Source organism: Artibeus jamaicensis, unplaced genomic scaffold, assembly GCF_021234435.1.
Source record: "Artibeus jamaicensis isolate MK-2021 breed Jamaican fruit bat unplaced genomic scaffold, CSHL_Jam_final scaffold_1964, whole genome shotgun sequence".
NCBI lineage: Eukaryota > Metazoa > Chordata > Mammalia > Chiroptera > Phyllostomidae > Artibeus > Artibeus jamaicensis.
This window is the reverse complement of record NW_026522030.1, coordinates 18,831,172-18,851,323: the sequence shown is the minus strand read 5'-3', so window position 1 is coordinate 18,851,323 and position 20,152 is coordinate 18,831,172. Positions and strand designations below refer to the sequence as shown.

The 20,152-nt window shown below is 42.6% G+C and overlaps 1 protein-coding gene across 4 annotated transcripts in view; it reads left to right on the top strand.

Annotated features, from left to right (window-relative positions):
- The window catches only part of NCBP1 (nuclear cap binding protein subunit 1), a 41,025-nt gene extending 20,938 nt beyond the window's left edge, over window positions 1-20,087 (top strand). For 3 of the 4 annotated variants that reach the window (XM_037140771.2, XM_037140772.2, XM_037140773.2), the window contains 12 exons: window positions 1,342-1,406; window positions 2,822-2,884; window positions 3,097-3,171; window positions 4,303-4,406; window positions 6,530-6,652; window positions 7,779-7,881; window positions 8,688-8,781; window positions 9,475-9,578; window positions 11,608-11,722; window positions 14,889-15,017; window positions 15,536-15,649; window positions 16,853-18,578. In XM_037140771.2, coding sequence (XP_036996666.1) covers window positions 1,342-1,406; window positions 2,822-2,884; window positions 3,097-3,171; window positions 4,303-4,406; window positions 6,530-6,652; window positions 7,779-7,881; window positions 8,688-8,781; window positions 9,475-9,578; window positions 11,608-11,722; window positions 14,889-15,017; window positions 15,536-15,649; window positions 16,853-16,966 — 1,203 coding nt within the window. In that variant the 3' untranslated portion in view covers window positions 16,967-18,578. Of the gene's footprint in view, window positions 1-1,341; window positions 1,407-2,821; window positions 2,885-3,096; window positions 3,172-4,302; window positions 4,407-6,529; window positions 6,653-7,778; window positions 7,882-8,687; window positions 8,782-9,474; window positions 9,579-11,607; window positions 11,723-14,888; window positions 15,018-15,535; window positions 15,650-16,852; window positions 18,579-18,644 lie in introns of those variants that run through there. The other variant, XM_053656381.1, reaches the window with a different exon arrangement.
- The last annotated feature ends 65 nt before the right edge of the window (window positions 20,088-20,152 follow it).

Here is a 20,152-nt window from a genome sequence, read left to right as displayed (position 1 = left end):
TTTGGTGTTTCAGGGTTCTTAGGATATAATCCCAGTAGTGGAATTGCCAGGTCAAAAGGCAGTTTCATTTTCAGTTTTCTGAGGAAATTCCATACTATTTTCCACAGTGGCTGTACCAGTCTGCATTCCCACCAACAGTGCACTAGGGTTCCCTTTTTTCCACATCCTATCCAACACTTGTTTGTTGATTTCTTTATGATAGACATTCTGACCTCTGTGAAGTGGTGTCTCATCGTGGTTTTAATTTGCATCTCTCTGATGGCTAGTGATGCTGAGCATCCTTTCATATGTTTCTGGGCTCTCTCTGTACATCCTCCTTGGAGAAGTATCTGTTTAGGTCTTTTGTCCATTTTTTAATTGGGTTGTTTATCTTCTTGGAATGGAGTTATATGAGTTCTTTATGTATTTTGGAGATCAAACCCTTGTCCAAGATATCATGGGCAAATACGTTAAAATAGCCTCTTCTGCAAATGGTGTTGGGAGAGCTGGACAGCTACATGCAAAAAATGAAACTCAATCACCAGCTTATACCATACACAAAAATAAATTCAAGGTGGATAAAGGACTTAATATAAGTCGTGACACCATAAAAGTCCTAGAGAGTAACATAGGTAGGAAGATCTCAGATATTCCACACAGCAATATTTTCACTGATACATCCCCTAGAGCAAGGGACATTCCTTTTAAAGTTAGACATGTACTATACAATCCTGCCGTTCAACTGTTAGGTTCAACTGTTAGGTATTAAGAGAAATGGAAGCTCACATCCCTATAAAGACTTAGAAATAAATATTCATAGAAACTTTATTTGTAATAACCGAAACTGGAAAAACAAATATCAATACATGGGTGGACTAACAAATTTTCTTATACCTATACAATGTATTACTACTCTGCAATAAAAAGGGACAAGTTTTTGATGTCAGTAATAACGTGAGTGAATTTTTAAAAATCATGCTGACTGAAAACGCCAAACAAATAATTCTTACTATACATTGTATTTATACCCAAAATTCTAGAAAATGCGAAGTAATCTCGTGGCAGCAAGCCAATATGTGCTTGGGGACATGGGCTGGGGGTGGGGAGAAGGGACCACAGGGGAGCATGGGGAGATTTTGGAGGCGAAGCAAACGTTCATTACCTTGATTTCACGGGAGTGTACACGTCAGGTTCATTGTATGTTGATACCTCGAAGCTATTTTTTAAAAGGTCAATTACATGAAAAGACGTTCAACATTGTGAGTTGCTTTACAGACTTCTAGGAAATGTTATTTATTTTTTCTGTCACAACTTATTTTGAAGGAGGGTGGAGAATAGTTTTCCTTAGCCTCGAACTCACAGCTTGCGCAGGCGACAGAGATGCTGTACATGCGCTTGGACACGATGAGCACCACGTGCGTGGACAGGTACCGTGGCCGCCTTCCTTCTGCCCAGTCTCGCTGCCCCCGCGCCCCGCGCCGTGTAGCAGAACTGGGTCTGCCTTTTTAAGAATGTCCCAGTTGATTTTTCTTCCTGCTTGTCCAAAAGAATTCTCATTCTCATTCTCATTCTTTGAATGAGGAAAATTATTTTTAAATAAAGCTCATACTTGTAATGTCACATTACACTTTCTAGTCTGATTTTCAGCATGAAATGGTGCCTGTGCTGAGGTTTTGTTTCATTCATTGTTTTCTTGTTTGGCGCTTTGGTACAATTACACTTTTCCCACTGTAATTGGGTATGTAAGCTTTTAAAACAGGCTTTCTGCTAACCTCTATGTAGAGGTAGAGGCTAATACTGTATATTTATTATGTATGAACATATGTTTGTTTGTTTAGACATCGTCTCTGCTTCTAAATTAAGCTTCTACACAATTCCAGCTTCAAGGCTGTTTATACCCCAAAAGACCACATTGGGGTATTAGACCTGTGGTGATTGCTGCCCACTGTCTTTTGGGTGAAACCTGTGTGTCACCTTTATTAACTGGTACTTATTTCTTATCAGTTTCCCAAAGAAGATCAGGGCAGGTATTGGATATTTTTCCCATTTCCATGGTTTTGTATGTTCATTATTCAAGTTCCATATCGGAAAATTATCTGTAACAGCTATTTTGTGTCATTGACTTACTATGTTGATTCATTTCAGTCACTGAAATTATAGATATATGCGGGGTGTGTTTTAAGAACGTGTCTTCTGATTGGTTTTCCCAGTCTGATTAATGAAACTCCTCGTTGTGTTGGCAGCCCAGCTATGCCATTCATTCAGCAATATTTCCTGGGCTCTTACAGATTCCACAGCGTGGTACAGTTTGCTGTGCTGATTAGATGCTGCGCTGATCGGATGCGTTCATCTTGCTAGATCAGATGTAATTTGGGGGGAGGAGGGGCTTCAATGGTGTATTTTGTTGTTTGTGGTGTAAAAAATGTATGGTGATAATACTTTGGTTCTGCCATTTATGAAATGTTTTATCTGCCATTTAATCTTATTTTGCCTGTTTCATTGTCAATTAATAGGAAAAGTAATACAGTCCTCAGAAGATACTAAATTATATGAACGCATATAAGGTTCCTGGCACGAAACAGGCACTCAAGTCTATTACTCACTTAGAAAGGGTAGCGCTGTTAGGAGTAAGGTAGGGAGCGTTATTTGTTGGGGTAGAAGATGAGTCACAGCGTTTGCAGAGGGACAGACACGTGGCAGAGGGAACAGCTGTAGGCAGGGATATAGGCTGTCATTTAACTCTGAAGTAGGGTTTTCTTTGTCTGGAGGATTACGTGAGTTCCTGGTGTAAATGTGACCATTCATGGAGATCTCTGTTCCTTCCTCCCACTTCTCTGCGTAGGTTTATTAATTGGTTTTCCCATCATCTAAGTAACTTCCAGTTCCGCTGGAGCTGGGAAGATTGGTAAGTGGTGTCATGCTCTAGCTTCCCTTTCTTTAGTCTACCGTAATTTTAAAATACTATTAATATTTAAACCTATAACAAAAATAGTCTTCATGGTCTAAACATTTATTTTTAATATTTATATACATAAATAATTTAGGTAGAAGGAAACTCTGTAACTAAGTACAAGTTAGAGTCTGTGTAAGAATTTAATAAAACTGTTTCCTCATTAGGTCAGATTGTCTTACTCAAGATCATGAAAGTCCCAAACCAAAGTTCGTAAGAGAAGTTCTAGAAAAATGTATGCGGTAAGTTCTTTGTTTTTTCTTACTATCTTAAGGTCTTCTCATTTCTGTGGGAGGGTTTCTCTTCTTTGAATTTGTGGTATAGGTCCAGAATATTTTAAAAATTCAAGTACCTCCTTCCCTTCCCTGTTAGTTTTTAATCAAGATTTAGTCTGAAAAAAATTTTAGGTAACCATGACATCTGGACTCTGTGCGAATTTAAGCCAAAGAACTTTTTTTGTCAAATATACTTTGAAATAATTTCAGATTTCATGAAAGTTGACGGAATAGTGCAGAGGTTCCCTCATTAACATTTTACATTTGTTCTCTTTCTTACTCCTTTCCCCTCTCTGCATGTACACACTCATTGGTCTTTTCGTTGGTCTTTTTCTGAACCCTTTGGAACTGAGTGGCAGGTAACATCATCTCGTCACCTTTATTAAGTCCATTGTCTATTCCCCCAAACCAAAGACGCTGTCTTACAACCAGCACCCAGCCCTCTATTGGGAAGTCGGCCTGGGTACCAGAATACCACCTGCCTGTGATCCACGGAGGCGGCTGAAGCTTGCCCACCAGCCTGACAGCGCCTTTTTTCTTTCTGGTTCAGAACCCAGCCTGGGAACATGGTAGCGTTCAGATGTCTTCATCTCCAAATTCCTCGGTCTGGAACAGTTACTCTATTTTTCACATCCTTATCAGTTTAAAAGAACTTAGGCCTGGCTTTCTCGGGTCACCTTGTTGTGTCCTCATGACCAGATTCAAATCCTACATTATTGCTGCTCCTCTTAGCGCAGCATGTCGAGGGGCACAAGAGTCCTACCACTGGAGAGTGTAACCTGGACCACCTGGTCACGTCAGTGTCTGCCAGGCTTCTCCACCTAAACCCACCATTTTTCCCTTTGTAACTAATTACTTTGTAGGAGGTGTTCAGAGGTTACACTCATCCTGTTCATCAACCTCCACTGGCAACTCCTTTTACCTGCCACCACTATGATGATTTCTTAGTGATGTTTCTCTCTTTCCATTATTCCTTCTTTTGTGAGTTGCCCTTCCACTGTGAGAGTGTTGGAGACTGTGGCTTTCTGGGTAAGTTGGATGTTATCAAGGAATGGAACTGATGAACCACCTTTTCTGAGGCTCTTATTTGTATTGTAGGTTGTCTTACCATCAGCGGATATTAGATATTGTTCCTCCTACCTTCTCAGCTCTGTGTCCTGCAAACCCCACCTGCATTTACAAGTATGGAGATGAAAGTAGCAGTAAGTAACAAAACGAATCCCTCTGTCTTTACAAAGTATCAGTGCAAGTGTCCTCTGCTATCAGTTATTTAAGGAGGAAAAAGTGAGCTCTTTCTTGGGTTCATATTCTGTCTGTTTGAAAGGTGACCTGTGACTGGCCACTATTGTCTTATGTGCCCTGTCATCATTTTGAAGATTCATCGTGATATACGTAGTTACTACAGACTTGTCATTTTTTCTTTTAATGTTGGTTTACTATGGTATATTCATGACATACTAAATATGCTGCTAAGCATAGCAAGATGCGTTTATAGCCAGAATTTACTAAAATGGAAATGTGTTTGTCGTGGTGGTGGAGATTGTCATCTGATACCAGTGCAGGAGTGGGACACAGGTGTGCCCAGACTGTATTTTGACCAGTGAAGTGGGTACTATATATCAACGGGGGGGCACTGTGCTAGTGATACGCCCTTTGGTGCTTTACATGTGATGAAGGTAAGGCGTACATTAGTGGTCACTGGTGGAGAGTTTGGTGTGGAGTTTTTCCAGTCAGGCTTTCAGATGGCACTAAACACAGCTCCTCCCTGAGCCTTCTGTCTCATGTTGTGCAGGTTCTCTGTGTGTTGAAACTCGCTCTTCTCCCTTTCCTTCTCACCACATTCCTGGTTCTCCATTTATACCTCACACTTTGCCTGTTTTCCTTGAAATAAACTCAGTCGATCCTGTCACTAAGTATATTTCATATGGTATTATGTCACTAAACCCATAAAGCAACTCTTGAGAAATCGGGATGTTTACTATACCAACTTTACAATGAGGACATGGCTTCAAAGGGGTAAAGCCAGAGTGAGGTTGCTTCTGAGTGGTGGAGGCCAGGTTCAAATCCGGGCGTACTGTCTGAGCAGCCACACCTTTAGCCACTGTGCTTTCCTGAAAGGGCAAAGCTTGCTGCGGCACCGCTAAGGGCAAGTTTCGGGTTCTGCCTTGTATCGGCTCAGAATCGTGAGATACAGTCCTTGGTATCAAGAGGCTCAGACTTCTGTTAAACACTGACCTTCCTTACTGCCCCATAGCACTCAAGGCACCCCGACCGTGGTTCCTGCTTGTTGGCTGTCGGTCTTCCCACACGGACCTCTACTCCAGCCGGGCCCGCTTCCTTCTTTTTCTTTTTCCTTCCTCCCATTCTCAGTTTTGCATTGGTGCCATTACCCCAGGTTGGAAAGCCTTTTCTGTCTCCAGTCCTTACTCTCTTTCTAGACCTAGCCCAGCCTCCATGGCAGAATATTTTTTAACCTTTGGCAAGTCAGTTGTGTGTTGCTCTCTGGTTTCCCCAGCTCGAATTTAGACTCCTCAGTGGCAGGGTTTTTTGTAGGGGTTTTTGGTCACTTATTTTCTCTACCACTTTCAAGGAGAAGCACAGAGTACTGTTGTAATTGACTATTCATCCCAAGTGCTCAGTAACTGATGTTCTGTGTCAGAATTGCCTCTTTAATTGTCATCTTTGTCTACCTTACATTAAAAGTAGATTGTTCTGGTGATGCCTTACAGTATATATTAGCACAGATTCTATCAATGAGGACTCAGCAGATACTGACAGCAAACACATGGAGTCACGGCACATGAGCATTTGTCTTTTTATGTATGATCTCAAAAAGAGAAAAGCAAAAAAACTGTCTCAAGTTGGCAGCCTTCCCGGTGTTCAAACTCAGGCTTAGTTTCCAATGTCTCAGAAAAGGAGAAGAAAGGGAAATTGGCAAAAATGAAAGAGAAATGACATTGATTCTCAGCTTTTCAGCCTAAAAAACCTAGGGATGTGAGGACTGTCAGGACAATTTAACTATATTCACACTTCCGTTCTCCACCCCTGCGGAAGGTCAGCACCCCTTATTCTGTAAATGCCAGTTAGCTAAATGTTCTTAAGGAAGTAATGAAGTGAGAATTATGTCTTATTTCAGATGAAAAGCCATTTACCTATTCAGTGAAACTTGGACATGCAATGATCTCTGTACAGATTAAATATTGATCTTGGGATAGAGCAGTCTGTTTTGAAAGAAGATAGTTTTTTGAAGTCTCTCAGTTATTTATTTGCAAGAATCGTCTGAAAACCTGATCTACCCTCCCACCCTCCCCCATTCTGTGCTTAGATTCTCTTCCTGGACATTCGGTCGCCCTCTGTTTAGCTGTTGCCTTTAAAAGCAAAGCAACCAACGATGAGATCTTCAGCATTCTGAAAGACGTACCAAACCCTAACCAGGATGACGATGACGGTAAGGAAATGAAAGGGCTCAAGTGGAACTTCGTAGAGACCAGATTAGAGCATAAATGTACCTCTGGCAACGTGAGCTCCTCTTAAATCTCATTGGATGCCCTCAGGTGAGGCAGTGAGTTCTTTTGTCCCGACCAGCCTCTCACCTGCTCCTAGAGTCCAGGTGTTTCCTCCGTTATATAAAAAGAGATCCCAACATCCTTATGAAATAGCTTGCATTAAGTATTAAAATAAATACTAAGTAAAATATACGGTTACAGTCCAAAGATTTTTAAGCATTCCCACTTTCACTTGAGAGAGGTATGCCAACAGGAATTCATGTTGTATTTATAAAGTTGGGTGTTTTTTCCAAATTAACCTATTATGACAATAATGTTTAACACTGAGTATATACCATGTAATTCCAACAAAAATTCTTTGTTTTTGGGGGGACGAGAGCGGGGAAATTGACAAAATGATTTATGAGTTTACTTGAATCAGTAAACGGATAAGACAGGCGATGAGAGGGTCGTGTTTTTTCACCCATCAAACGCATTGAAAACTGCGGTAACTGCACGCGCTGTGGGCCCAGGGGGCAGATGAGGAGTCTTAGTTTAGTTAGATCTATGCCTAAGGACGTGTGGACAGAAAGAGGGCTTAGTCAAAATAAAACATTAATCGTGTAGGTTTTTTGTTACTGGGATTTTGTTTATTGGGCTTTTCTAAGACACATGATTTTAGAGGAGATGTAATTAGAAAGCCTAAGTCAAAATGGTGGTTTGATGTTTACACATTGTCAGACATCTTAGGACACAGACTTGAGTGTTTGGGGTTTACGGTATTTTTCGTATTACATATTTATGTTGCCACCATAAGAGGGGTATGAACAAGGAAGCCTGTGTGGTATTCGTAAAAGAAATAGGACATGTAGAAAAATTAGAGAAACACCCCAAAAGTGAAGAATTAAGATTATGCTTAGTTTTGTATATTATTTGAAATCAGCCGCCTTTTAGTATTCAAAGATGTTGCGCGAATGTCTAACTCAGTATTCGTTTGTGAGCATGCTGTCTGCTCAGCATTCCAGGTGAGGGGTCGGGGACTGCTATAGTTCTGTCTTCCTAACCGTCTTCCTGTGGGATGTGTTTCAGATGAAGGGTTCAGTTTCAATCCACTGAAAATAGAGGTCTTTGTGCAGACTCTGCTACACTTGGCAGCCAAATCGTTCAGCCACTCCTTCAGCGCTCTCGCAAAGTAAGTGTGGCAAGGACACACCCTTTAGGTTTTAGAACTCTGCTTGATGCCAACAGTATAGTCGTTTTTCCCTGAAGTTACTGAATACGAAGGAAGATCTTAATAACAGTGTTATGGTACAGCTGGGTACCGTGGGCTTTGGCGTGGTTGCTAAATCCTGGTCCTGCGGCTTCTGTCAGTCTCCATGTGTAGTTTGCGTGTACACACAGGATGTGTATTTGTTCATGTAGACCTTCAGAGGGATTTAGTCTACATGAAAAACTTAGGTCCACAGGGTAGTCACATATAAGGTGAAGAAGCTCCCGCCTTGTCTAGGCCTCTTTCTAAAGGCAGTTAAGTAGAAATGAGAACTGACTATATTTTGGGGAGCCACCCAAAGGTTGGCATCTAAAGACAGGGCTTTCTAACTCGTCATCCCAAAAGCAGCGAAAACATACAGATACTCCTCCCGTCAAGCACAGACTGGGGCTTCGCTCCCCATCTCAACTTCTAAGTCTCTAGTTTACCTGCAGGGTTTCCACAGAAGGTGAGTCACGCGGGAGACACCCCCTGTGTTTGCAGATGGTTCCGTAGCTCTCACCTGTCCTTAGATACACAGTAACCTGGAGTCCCGGGCTAAGATTGTGTGGCAAATTCCATACAGACTAAATTCTCGGGCATGCCTCTTTTATCCTTAATGGTTGACATTTGGTTATTTGGCATTGACATATTGCACTGTAAATTGAGTAATACTGAAAAGGCTTTGAAACATTAAAATGATTAATGAATCAGTCTTTATGTGGCATTTTTCCCTCCCACTATCAAAGGTTTCACGAAGTCTTCAAAACCCTGGCTGAAAGCGATGAAGGAAAGTTGCACGTTCTGAGAGTCATGTTTGAGGTCTGGAGGAACCACCCACAGGTAGAAACTGTTTCACGAGATGTGTTGCGGCTCTGATTGTGCGGGTATAAAAATAAGGCTATTGTTACCATTGTTTTCATTTGTAAAATGTCCGGTTTATCTACAGAATGGCTTTAAAATCTGTGCTTTTTTTAATGCTGTGGAATTAAGGGCAAGTATTGTTATTTGGTTTGGGACTATGATATCTTAACACATTTTAAATAGTAAGAGTGCTTGTTGCTTAAAGATTCTACTAATTGGGTAGGAAATAGTTATGTAGTCTATCCATTTTCTGTATACACACCCCAGATTTCTCAGTCTCGATATATTGTTTTCATACCATGCATTATAAGAGGCATTTAAATAAGTTACAGAATATATATTAAGACTTTTTATGATAAAACACTTATATTTTTTAATTTTAGGATTCAGTGGAAATTATGTATTTTTTTAGGTGCTATTTACATTTTTTTAAAGATTGTGTTACCATTCAGAGTGTTGCTGTTCAGTCTTTAGCAGTGTTACAGCATTCTTACAGTAGGTGCCAGAGCCAAGCAGAGGGCAGAGTAAGTCTTCAAGCCTAATGGTCAAATCCATTGTTCCATAGCCACTGGAAATGCATTTCACAGCCCCCATATTTTAGCTTTGTAGCAGTAGGGTTGTTAGGGCTCCGTCCAGGTGTGATTTACCCTCGAAATTCTTTCCCCGTTGTAGATGATTGCTGTACTAGTAGATAAGATGATTCGTACTCAGATTGTCGACTGTGCGGCAGTAGCAAATTGGATCTTCTCTTCAGAACTGTCTCGTGACTTTACCAGGTAATGTGGATTATCTTACAAAGTTCATATTCTCTGAGGATTGGTTTTCATGTGGTGTTTTATACATGAGCTCCAAATTTTGATCCCAACTAGACTGATATGAATATATACTGATAGTCCAGTCTGGCAGGATTGGACTTAACAAAGACACCTGGAAAGAGTCAGGTTGCAGCATCTCTTGGCGACACACATGTAAGTTGAATCAGGACTCCACCAGTCAAGTAGAAATGCTGGCAAGGACCCAGACCATTAGGACAGGAGATCAGGCTGTGTGAAGGGGACTTAGAAAAGAGCTCCAGCTCCGAGAGGGACCTGGAGTGCATACCAGGAACTGGGAGAAACCAGACTCACAGTAGAGTAAGGACACGTCCTTGGAGAGATTGAGGGAAGCCTGGTGGGCACCCAGACATCTATGAGGAAGGGAGGTCTCACCTCAATCATAAAAATCCTAGATTTAATGCAGAAGATTCACTCTAGACCCATTCCTCTTACGGGAAAGAGACTTTTCACTAGGCTCTGTTCTTATTCATGAACTTGAGTCCCAGTCTTTATAACTGAACAAGATGGGGCAGCAGGAGTTGACACAAAACAGAAACCCAGGAAAATCACTTGCAAAGACAAAAATCTACCACAACCTTTATCCTCGTCTTTGTGTCTGCTACTAGCAGAGGACACTCACTGGTCTGAAATAAACCGAGTTCTTAGAGTGAAAGGGTGTGCTCTAAGGTTATCATACCATCTAAGTTGGCATTCACAAATGAAGCAACAGAAAGACATTCTCAGATTTGCAAACTCTCAGGAAACTGGCCACCCAAATATTTGTTAACCATTATCCTGAGTGATTGACATTTGCAGCTCATGTATTCATAAGACCACTGTAGAGGGGGTTACATTGTCCTCTATATTTCACAAAGTAGAAAGATATGGCAGAGTGCTTAAGTAGCTTGTCCAGAGTCACACAACTAAGTACAGAATTCAGACACGTGCGTTCTTACATGGGCGCGTTGCTCAGGAGTTCCGTGTTCTCTAGCGCCAGGCTCAGCCGTTCTAACTCCGCAGAGTCTCCACTGACCGCCCCTTCCAAGGTCACAGCACTCTGCTCCCTCACCCTGTCTGCCAACACTCGGAACTTGGAGTTTTATTACAGACAAGTTGTTCTACTGTCTTCCACTTAAACTGTCATCCAAGTGAAAGTTTGTAGGACACACTCTTTTATGCTGTGTCTTGGCGTTAGGAGACCTACTTTATAGACAGAAAAGCAGTTAAGAAGCCACTTAAAAATATAAACCACTTACGCAACAAACATGTTAAAGCGTACGAGGTGATCCTGGTACTTTAGTAATTTGCTGATAACAGACATATAAATGTTTATCTCATTCTTAAAAACCCAGTTAGTTTCTAGCTGTTGTCAACTAATAGTTTCTTAAATGTTCCGAGAGAATTGATTGATTCTGTGCTTGTTAAAAGTAAAGTTAGCCTCAAACTAGGGTTCCATTTTGAGAAAATTCCAACACGTAGTGTTTAGAGAGAACACGTAATTTTGTTCTTAATGTTTCCTCTGCTTTGCCATTTCATTTCAGTGAATTTGTACTCATCCCTTCAATATGTGTCTGGTAGAGAATGACAGGGACCTCTGTTGCCTTCAGGAAGCTCAGCTGAGTTGACTGTGCCCTTAACGGGTAGACACAGGTGCCCACGTGTTGACGGAGCTGCGTGACTAGTTCTGTCTGAAGAATGGAAGGGTGTTAGACCTTAAGAATGAGTAGCTTATAAAAGTTGAGAGATCTTGATTTTCTTTTTTTTTTATTTTTAAAAAGATTTTATTTATTTATTTTCAGAGAGAGGGGAAATCAAGGAGAAAGAAAGGGAGAGAAACATCAATGTGTGTTTGCCTCTCTCATGCCCCCCACTGGGGACTTGGTTCGCAGCCTGCTCTCAATCCACTGAGCTATACCAGCCAGGGTGAGAAGTCTTTATTTTCTGTAACCATAGTTTAACATACAGTAACCAAATACCATTTTTCTTTAAGGTTGTTTGTTTGGGAAATTTTGCACTCCACAATTCGTAAGATGAACAAACACGTTCTGAAGATCCAGAAAGAGCTGGAAGAAGCTAAAGAAAAGCTCGCAAGGCAGCACAAACGGGTGAGTCTTGTTTAGATTTAATAGAAGGTCAAAAAAGGTATATCAGAAACTCTTGAGAGTATTCAGTTTATTACCATGATGGGAACTTTTTCGCTGAGGCCAGATTATGTGGAGCTGCTCGTGGGAGTGGAGGGAGAGGAAGAGCGTGCGGGTTGTTGCTCTCTGCTCCGCATCGTGAACCTGCCCAGGAGCCACAGCCCTCCTTCCCCAAGGTTCACCGTCTCCGGGTCAGCTTCACATGTGTCATTCCCAGCTGGGAAGAGTGAGGCAGAACTCTGGTGTTTCTCCAAGTTCCTTTCTTTCCTCTTTTTTTTAAGATCTTATTTTTTAGAGAGAGAGGGAAGGGAACAAGAGTGGGGGGAGAGAAACATCAGTGTGTGTTTGCCTCTTGGGGGTCCTTCACCAGGGACCTGGTCTGCATCCCAGGCATGTGCTCTGACTGGGAACGAGCCAACGATGCTTTGGTTCGCAGGCCAGCACTCAGTCCACTGAGCCACACCAGCCAGGTTTATTTCTCCAAGTTTCTGCTGCAAGAGGGGAAGAGGGAGAACACTGTCGGTGTTATTACTTCACCCAAACTGTGGGAGGAGGGAGACAGTTGTTCCCAGGTTTACAGACTACTTCTCCTATTGAGGAGAAGTTTAGTATTTTGCCATTTGCAGGGGAAGCAGTGAGCTGGCTGTGTTCTGTGACTTAGCATAATAGTCCTGGTTCTCTCCATGACAGTATTTTCCAGTGTTATACATACTTACCAGAGTAGATGAAGAAAGTAAGTTCAATGACTTACTTGAGCCTGTAGCCGCTTCAAGTGCTTCTAGTCTCTATATAGACATACACGTATGTGTGTGTATATGTAAACACACTCTCAGAGACCCAAATTACTGCAAGGTGAATGGTGTTGTCCCCACCGGATAATATGTAAATTGAGGCTCAGAGAATGTTACATAACTTGCTCAAGATTACATGGCTTGTAAGTGACAGACCCAGGTCCGTCAAGCTCCAGAAACTTCCCCTCGTGCCACTCCGTTCTCTGTGGGTATGTGGTGTCCAGTGTGGTAACTGCTAACCACATGTAGCTTTAATTAAAATTAAACACAATGTAAATGTAGTTCCTTAGTCACAGTAACCACACTTCCAGTGCTCGACAGTCACATGTACGTGGCGTCTGTTGTGCCAGGCAGCGTGGATTTCCGAGACACTTCCCTCGTTGCAGAACAGTGTTGGTCGGTGGTACTCCAGGACTTTGCGTAGTCTGGTGTCAGGAAAGACGAACGTGGGCCTGGTTGTCTAGAATGTAGGCAGATCCCATAACAGGCGGAGTGTCAGGGACAAAAGCAGGATTCGGTAAAAACAGAGTGAGCAGGTTCCGAGGGTTTTGTTTGAGGAGTGGATGCTGGCAGAGGTGGGGCTTTAGCAGTGGGCTGTCTTCTAGAAAGGAAGGGCTTTCTAGGTCAGGCAGTGCCTACCTGTCTTGCTGGAAGGACTTCGGGGTGTAACACACCTGGAGTCAGGTTCTGGCTCTGCCCCTTGCTGTCTGTGTGACACTGGGGAAGTCGTGTAATCTCTGGGCCTCTTCCCTGATCTGTACAGTCATGACTTTCCTTCTGCCTTAACAAAAACGACCCTAAACAAACGGCCTCACTTCTTCAGGGTGAGCTGGAAGGGGACTGGTAACCTTCACAGAGGCCTGTGGAGCGCATCAGCCCGTCTTTGCCAGCGGAGTCTTACCCGGTCTGCTGAGGGGGACTCCATGTCACCTGCAGCCGTCTCTGAATCATTACAAGCACGGGCAGCCTGTGGCTCTTGAGCAACATGAAGGCCTGCCCAGTTTCTCCGTGTGGCCCATTAGAGGATGAAAGATAAGGAAGCTGCCTCTCCGTTACTGCTCAAATGGTCAGACAGGGACAAACGATTGGAAAGCACTGCTGGTTTTTTCATCAGTCATCTACTTTGTTGAACAGAGCAGCAGTTATAAGAATACACTGTCCTCATTGTCTGTAGGTTCTATTTTTACAAACTCACCTACTCATTAAATTTATTTGTAACCTCAAAATCAATACGGTGCTTTCCTGGTCGTTGGCAGACATACACAGAGCAGCAGGAATTTTGAGTTGCTCAGGTGGCTTGTTCCAGCTGAGTGCGAACAGGCGCTCTGCCTTTCTTGTTGCAGTTCTGCTATTTAAGACACTGTTCTTTCCAGGATGTTCAGTGCCACGTCATTTGTGCTGTTTTTGTTTTTTGGTTTGTGTGTGGTTTCACTGTTTAAAGTGGCCCCCACGCACAGGACCCAGAGGCTGTCTAGTGTTCCTGAGCACAGCGAGGCCTGGGTGTGCCTGACTGGAAAATACGTGTGCGAGACACACCTCGTCCAGGCACGAATGACAGTGCTGTTGGTTGTGAGTTCAGTATTGATGAATCAACACTATCCACCCAGAAAGAGGAAGAGGAAATTTGCCAATCTGTAGATGGAGACATCAAGCACTAAAGTAGCATCTGTAGTGTGTGATAAAAGCTATGGGAAAGTAGCAGTTATGGGTTTAGGAGATGATGGCTGATTTATACAAAAATTGTAGTGGACAGCATTCTTGTGAGGCTGAAAGCCAAAGAAATTTGTTACTAAGGGTCAGGAAATGTTAGATCCTTGGCTAGTTTTAGTATAAAGAAATACTGTATATACAGGAGTTCTTTAAACAGAAGAAACACATAAACAAGGTTATATCTCGATCAGTTGATGAAAATGTGACAGGAGGCTCCCCAGGAACCGAACCCTCTATTTCCCCAAGGAGTGGGGTTCACAGCCACCTCAGAGAACACGCCGTGCAGGTAACGGGACTGCACTGCACCTTCCGGGGAGCTCAGAGCTGTTCGCATTTGGACTAGAGGGAAAACAGCACACAAATAACCTCCCCGACTGGGCTGTTTCGTAAAAGGCATCACTCACTTCTGCTTCATGGCAAACACACTGCCATTACCCAAGACAAGTGCCACTCAGTTTCTCTGGCCCCAGGACACGTGTGTGTGTGTGGTTGGGGGTGCAGTGCTTTCCCTATAGCATACAAATCTTCGAATAGTATTTGAACAGACAAAATGTTTCCCCTTACTTGATGGGATTTAATCCACTAACATTTCAGATGGTATTTTCCTTTCGTTCCTTTGCATTCTGAAGAGAAGCGACGACGACGACAGGAGCAGTGACAGGAAGGACGGGGCCCTGGAGGAGCAAATAGAAAGACTGCAGGAGAAAGTGGAGTCGGCTCAGAGTGAGCAGAAGAACCTCTTCCTCGTCATATTTCAGGTATCTTGGCTGGGGACTTTGATCATTACGTAAAAGGAGATAATATATTTACTTTAAAAATGTTTTTAGTCCTAAAAAGTACTATGTACAAATTTGTAGAAGTTAAAAAGTACAAAAACTTACTAAGGGAGTGGAAGCCCAGTACCTGGAGGGAACCGTGTGTACCTCCAGGTCCTGTGCTGTTTACAGGGCTTTCCTGCACGATGAGCGTTTCTCCACTCTGACGACGGGGACGTTGACATTAAGTCCCTCTCTCATTTAACTCTTCCCAGTTGTTGGTCATTTGGGCGATGGTTTTCCTTCCTGGTGAACATTTTTGTGCGTAGATTCCCGTTAACATTTCTGATTAAGTCCCAGCTAAGTCACCTAGACAGTAAAGGTCTTCACACAGTGCGTATCCCTCATGGGAGCTGCCCGCCGCAAAGACAGAGTGGAACAGACAATACCTCTGGTCAGAGTGGGACTGTTTCTGAAGAATTCACTCTTAACACTTTTCCAACTTTGCACCCCCTTTCCAGCGGTTTATCATGATCTTGACCGAGCACTTAGTACGATGTGAGACTGACGGGACCAGCGTGTTAACTCCGTGGTATAAGAACTGTATAGAGAGGCTTCAGCAGATCTTCCTACAGGTTTGTGGGAAACTTTGATTAGCTAATGAACATCACTGTTCTCAGCCAAGACATTTCATTATGAAATCATCAAATTTGATAGGAGGTTACATGATACCCATAAGCCTTTTAGTTCATGTACATTTATTTGTTCCTACTATTGCTCATCGTAATATTTAGGCTGAAATTGGTTCTGTATCACCCAGACTCCTTATGGCCATTGTCTTTGCTAGAAAACCTAGCGATACACAATGTAGAGAAAAATGCTCAGAGAACAGTAACGACATTAATGATGTAAAGTAACAATGTAACGGTAAACAGTGCCCACAAATGCAAGGTTATGTTAAAGATTAGGAGAGTGGGAAGAATTCTTTAAAATAACAGCCCAGATCCTCATTTATTCTAGAGAAGTTATTAAATTAGAAGTCATAAAAGGAAATAGGCTCTGTAGGCCTCCAATAAAAATTATCCCTAGATTTATTGCCAGTTAAGACAGGCCCCGGTCCTTTAGGGAGCTCTGAGTGTATTCAAGGTGCACATAGGAGAGGTTATTTCATTTTCTGACCCTGTATCCATGTAAGCTTCACAAGTCACTGATTTCCAGTAGGATGAGCTATTTTTGATAAAAAATGAGGTTTGGGTTTCTTATTTTGTGGACTGTTTAATAGACCACTGGCTAATTCTGTTTTTGTTACTGTTGTTTTTCCCTTTGCTAAGAGATATTTTAATGCTCTATCCAAAAATTTGTTTTCTTACATTTCAGGGACTATGTTTAACTGTAACAGTAGCAATTGTGCTATTCCTAGTTGTAACATACACTGCCTTCCCTTTTAAAAGAAAAAGTCTTCCTAGTTCAGTCCCTGTCTGGGCTGTTTTTAAAGTCATGCTTGTGTATTGTCCTCATTAAGGGAGAGAGACCTGGCCCAACCTAGTCCAGGGCACTGCCTGGTAGTAGCAGGCGGTGCCTTGAAGCATGAATTGCATAGTCATAGAAGCTGCTCAGAACTGGAGTTTTAAAGAAGTTTTTGAACATCGTTTTTTCCTTCATTTCCCTACATTTTCTTAATATTGGGGCTTTTCAGCGGCTTGTTACTCATAAGCAGCTTTTCCCCCTACAACTCTTTCCCATCATCCCACAACACGGGTGGGCTACCAAGGGGAATGTTCTGCGAGATAGCTCGTGTGCTCTTCTCCTTGACCCGAACCCCGCTTTTGCATCCACAGCACCACCAAACCATCCAGCAGTACATGGTGACCCTGGAGAACCTGCTCTTCACCGCCGAACTAGACCCTCACATCCTGGCCGTGTTCCAGCAGTTCTGTGCCCTGCAGGCCTAAGGGTGACTTTTCTCATGTCAAGACTTTTTAGAAATTTTATTTGTTTTATTTTTGATGGCTTGAATGCTTGCTTTCTTGTAGCGTCCTTTTACTCACTAAAGGAAACAGAAAGAGGACAACAGTGAAGAATGTGGCATTGATTATCTGTAATTGCTCCTAAAAGGCAAATACTCCTAATGACAATGTGACGATAACCCTAGGGTGTATTACATACATGACATACAACTTTTCTGACTTTTCCCTCCTTAAGGCACAAAAGATAACTGGTTTGAGGTATGTGAACACTAGCGGTCAAGCTAACAGAGTAGTGTACTGAACCGATGGGTTTATTACCAAGTAGCATAGCTTTTCACAGGTCGTGGATAACCCAACGTGGCTAAAATAAAACTAAAAATATGTTTTTTAAACTTCGGTCTTTCATGTTTTATCATCTCAGTTTACTTTAAAGCTCGTAATTTCTTACTGAAGGTATGTGTCATTTGAAATTTTCCTTTCAAAATAAGTAAGCATTCTAAGATACTGGTGGTTATAAAAAAAATAGAGTAGCAGTTCCCAAGATTGTCTGAACACTTGGGGGAAAAAACACTTTAAAGAATCACAGGCGATTTATGTTATTTTTTGAAATTAAACCACAGTCTCAGGGGGTAGAACACACATCATCTGTCTGGTCCTTCAAGCCCCCCAGGTGAGTCCAGTGTGCAGGCGGGTTTGGGAACCGTCACCGCAGAGGCCCTGCCCACTTCCTCCAGTTTAAGGACCAGCCTGGCTGAAACTGGACTTGGAGTTAAATGTAGGTTTGGATTTTGTTTCTGTGGAACCTGGTCCAAGTAATACTAATTCTCAAGCTTGTTCCCCATGCAGTGTGGAGGCTTAACTAAGATAACAAATGAGAACACACTGTAAAATGACATGCAAGTTTACAGATTATCTGACGTTTTAAATTTCTAGCACTTTAGACTTTTTTGTTAAATCTTAGAAAAATTTTACCAATAAAATGCCACAACTGGTAGTATTTTTGAGTATTTGTACAACATAGATATCGTTTTTGTTCTTGTTATGTCATAAGCATTTTCCTTATTAATATTGGATCTCTTTGGCTTACCATACATTTGCTGGCCCTAGAATATATTCTACTCAACAGATGGGAATTCCTAAGATTTTAAATATCACACTATTTAAAACAAGTGCTAGGTTATTCACAAGATGACAGTTGCATGGTAGATCACTAGCAGCACCAGGTTCTTGGCTTAAAATATTCTTTTATTTATACGGTTCTTCCTCGCATTGCAAACTTTGGCTAATTATACTTACTTGATCCAAATTCTAGAGGAATTTCTAGGTTTTCACATCCTTTCTCTTGGATCCTCTCTTCATATGTAATGGTTACTTCTAACAGCTGTTCACTGATACGACCCTACTCCATCCCAGTCTGGCAGCTAAGTACACGAAAAAACCTGAACTAGAGACTGAATTGCAAAGAAATATGAGTGCAAGAGCAAACATTCAGCAACTGATTTCCCCACTAATGAAGCAACGAGCGCACACACAAATGGCACGTCACTGTACATGACCGTGGTGGGGCGGGGATTGATCTATTAAACTGTACCGATGACATTACTGTCCTTTTGTCAAAGTGAACATATACTTTGTTATCCCTGATTCTGAATCTCCCTTTCAGGAGTTACTCAGGAAGCAGTTCACATGAAGATAAGTTTGCTTTTTCTGGAAAAGTATTAGTAGTGACTGTGTAACTCGAAGAACTTGCCAGCCTGAGTGAAGCAGACCTGCTGTCCCTGGTGTCGATGCCAGGACTGTCTTACATTGACAGTGGCAAAGAGTGGACAGAACCGTAGCTCACCAGACAAGTCTGTAACTGTACTGGCCTCGATGACAACACGTGCTCCTTAATGAGTGGCTGTTACCTGCCAAGTTCCACGGATTCACAATAGTTAATCCTCATAAGTTTTTAGAGGAATGAATTATTGTGCCCATCTGACAGATAAAAACAGGCCCATGGAATAACTTACCCAAGGTCCACAGCTACTAAGTGCAATCTGAACCTAAATCCGTGGGCTCACAGGCCCCTCACCCCGTGCGGCCGTGCTGCTGTCCGCCGCCCGACCCCGCCTCTGTCGTCATCCAGCAGCAGCTGTGTGTGTCCCAAGAAGCTCTAGCTGCCCATTCGGAATCAACTTTTCCAACCTGTGATATTCAGCCTAGCATATCAAAAATCAACACAAAAACACGTTAAACATTTCTATGTTGACTACTTATGTACAGAAGAGTTGGTACTCATAGTCCCAAGCCTCTTTGGTTGGACTTGTTTTGACTCGTGCCTTTCTTTAAGCATAATCTCCAAGAACTGATCTAGAAAGAAAAATGAAAACGTATCAACTGCCTTTGTCTGCTATTTGTAGCAGTAGGATAAAAGAGTTACATCAAAAAATAGCATGAAAACATCGTTTATCTTAACTTGAATTTGTTTTTGTCAAAAAAATCGCATAAACTGTAATCACACAGACTGGATGGAATCCTTTTGAGACCGTGGTGGGGTTCTGACCAGCCAGATGTCTGGGCGGACACCAGGCTGCGGGCGGTCATTTCAAGCACAGCAGCAGGCTGTCTCCCTCCCAGGGTCAGGCTAGAACTCCTGTCGGCACTTAGTACAGTGCTCACCTGGCACCTGGGAAGTGCCGTTAATGTTAAGAGAGTTGTGATAAACTTACTGTGATTACTGTTTTTCCATTTTAACCCAGATCTGAAATGGGCTATCTAGCGGGTAATAGTAGGGCCTGTGAGTAAACCCTGCAGATAGAGAAAACACGATCAGACTCCGGCAACTCATCACCGTTCACTCCTGTTGTTAGTCAGGATTTGTCCGGTGGTAGTGCCCTGACCTGGAGACGAATGGTCTAGAAGTCCTAACCCAGCCTCACAGGGGAGGGTCAGCCACCATCCCCGCTGGATAAGAACCCAGTTCAACCAGCTTTTGCCTTTACTGAGAGCCTGTCCTGCCCAATCTCAGGTTTGCCTCGGTTTCTTGTGTCTCAACCTCAGCCTTCGGCCAACACTTCCGAACCACTGTGCCACTCAGCTCCCATCCCTGTCCCAGAGAACACGGTCACAGACCCAATGTGCCCACAACCCGATCTGCCGAGCTTAGGTGAGACTTGCTGTTGAGCCCAC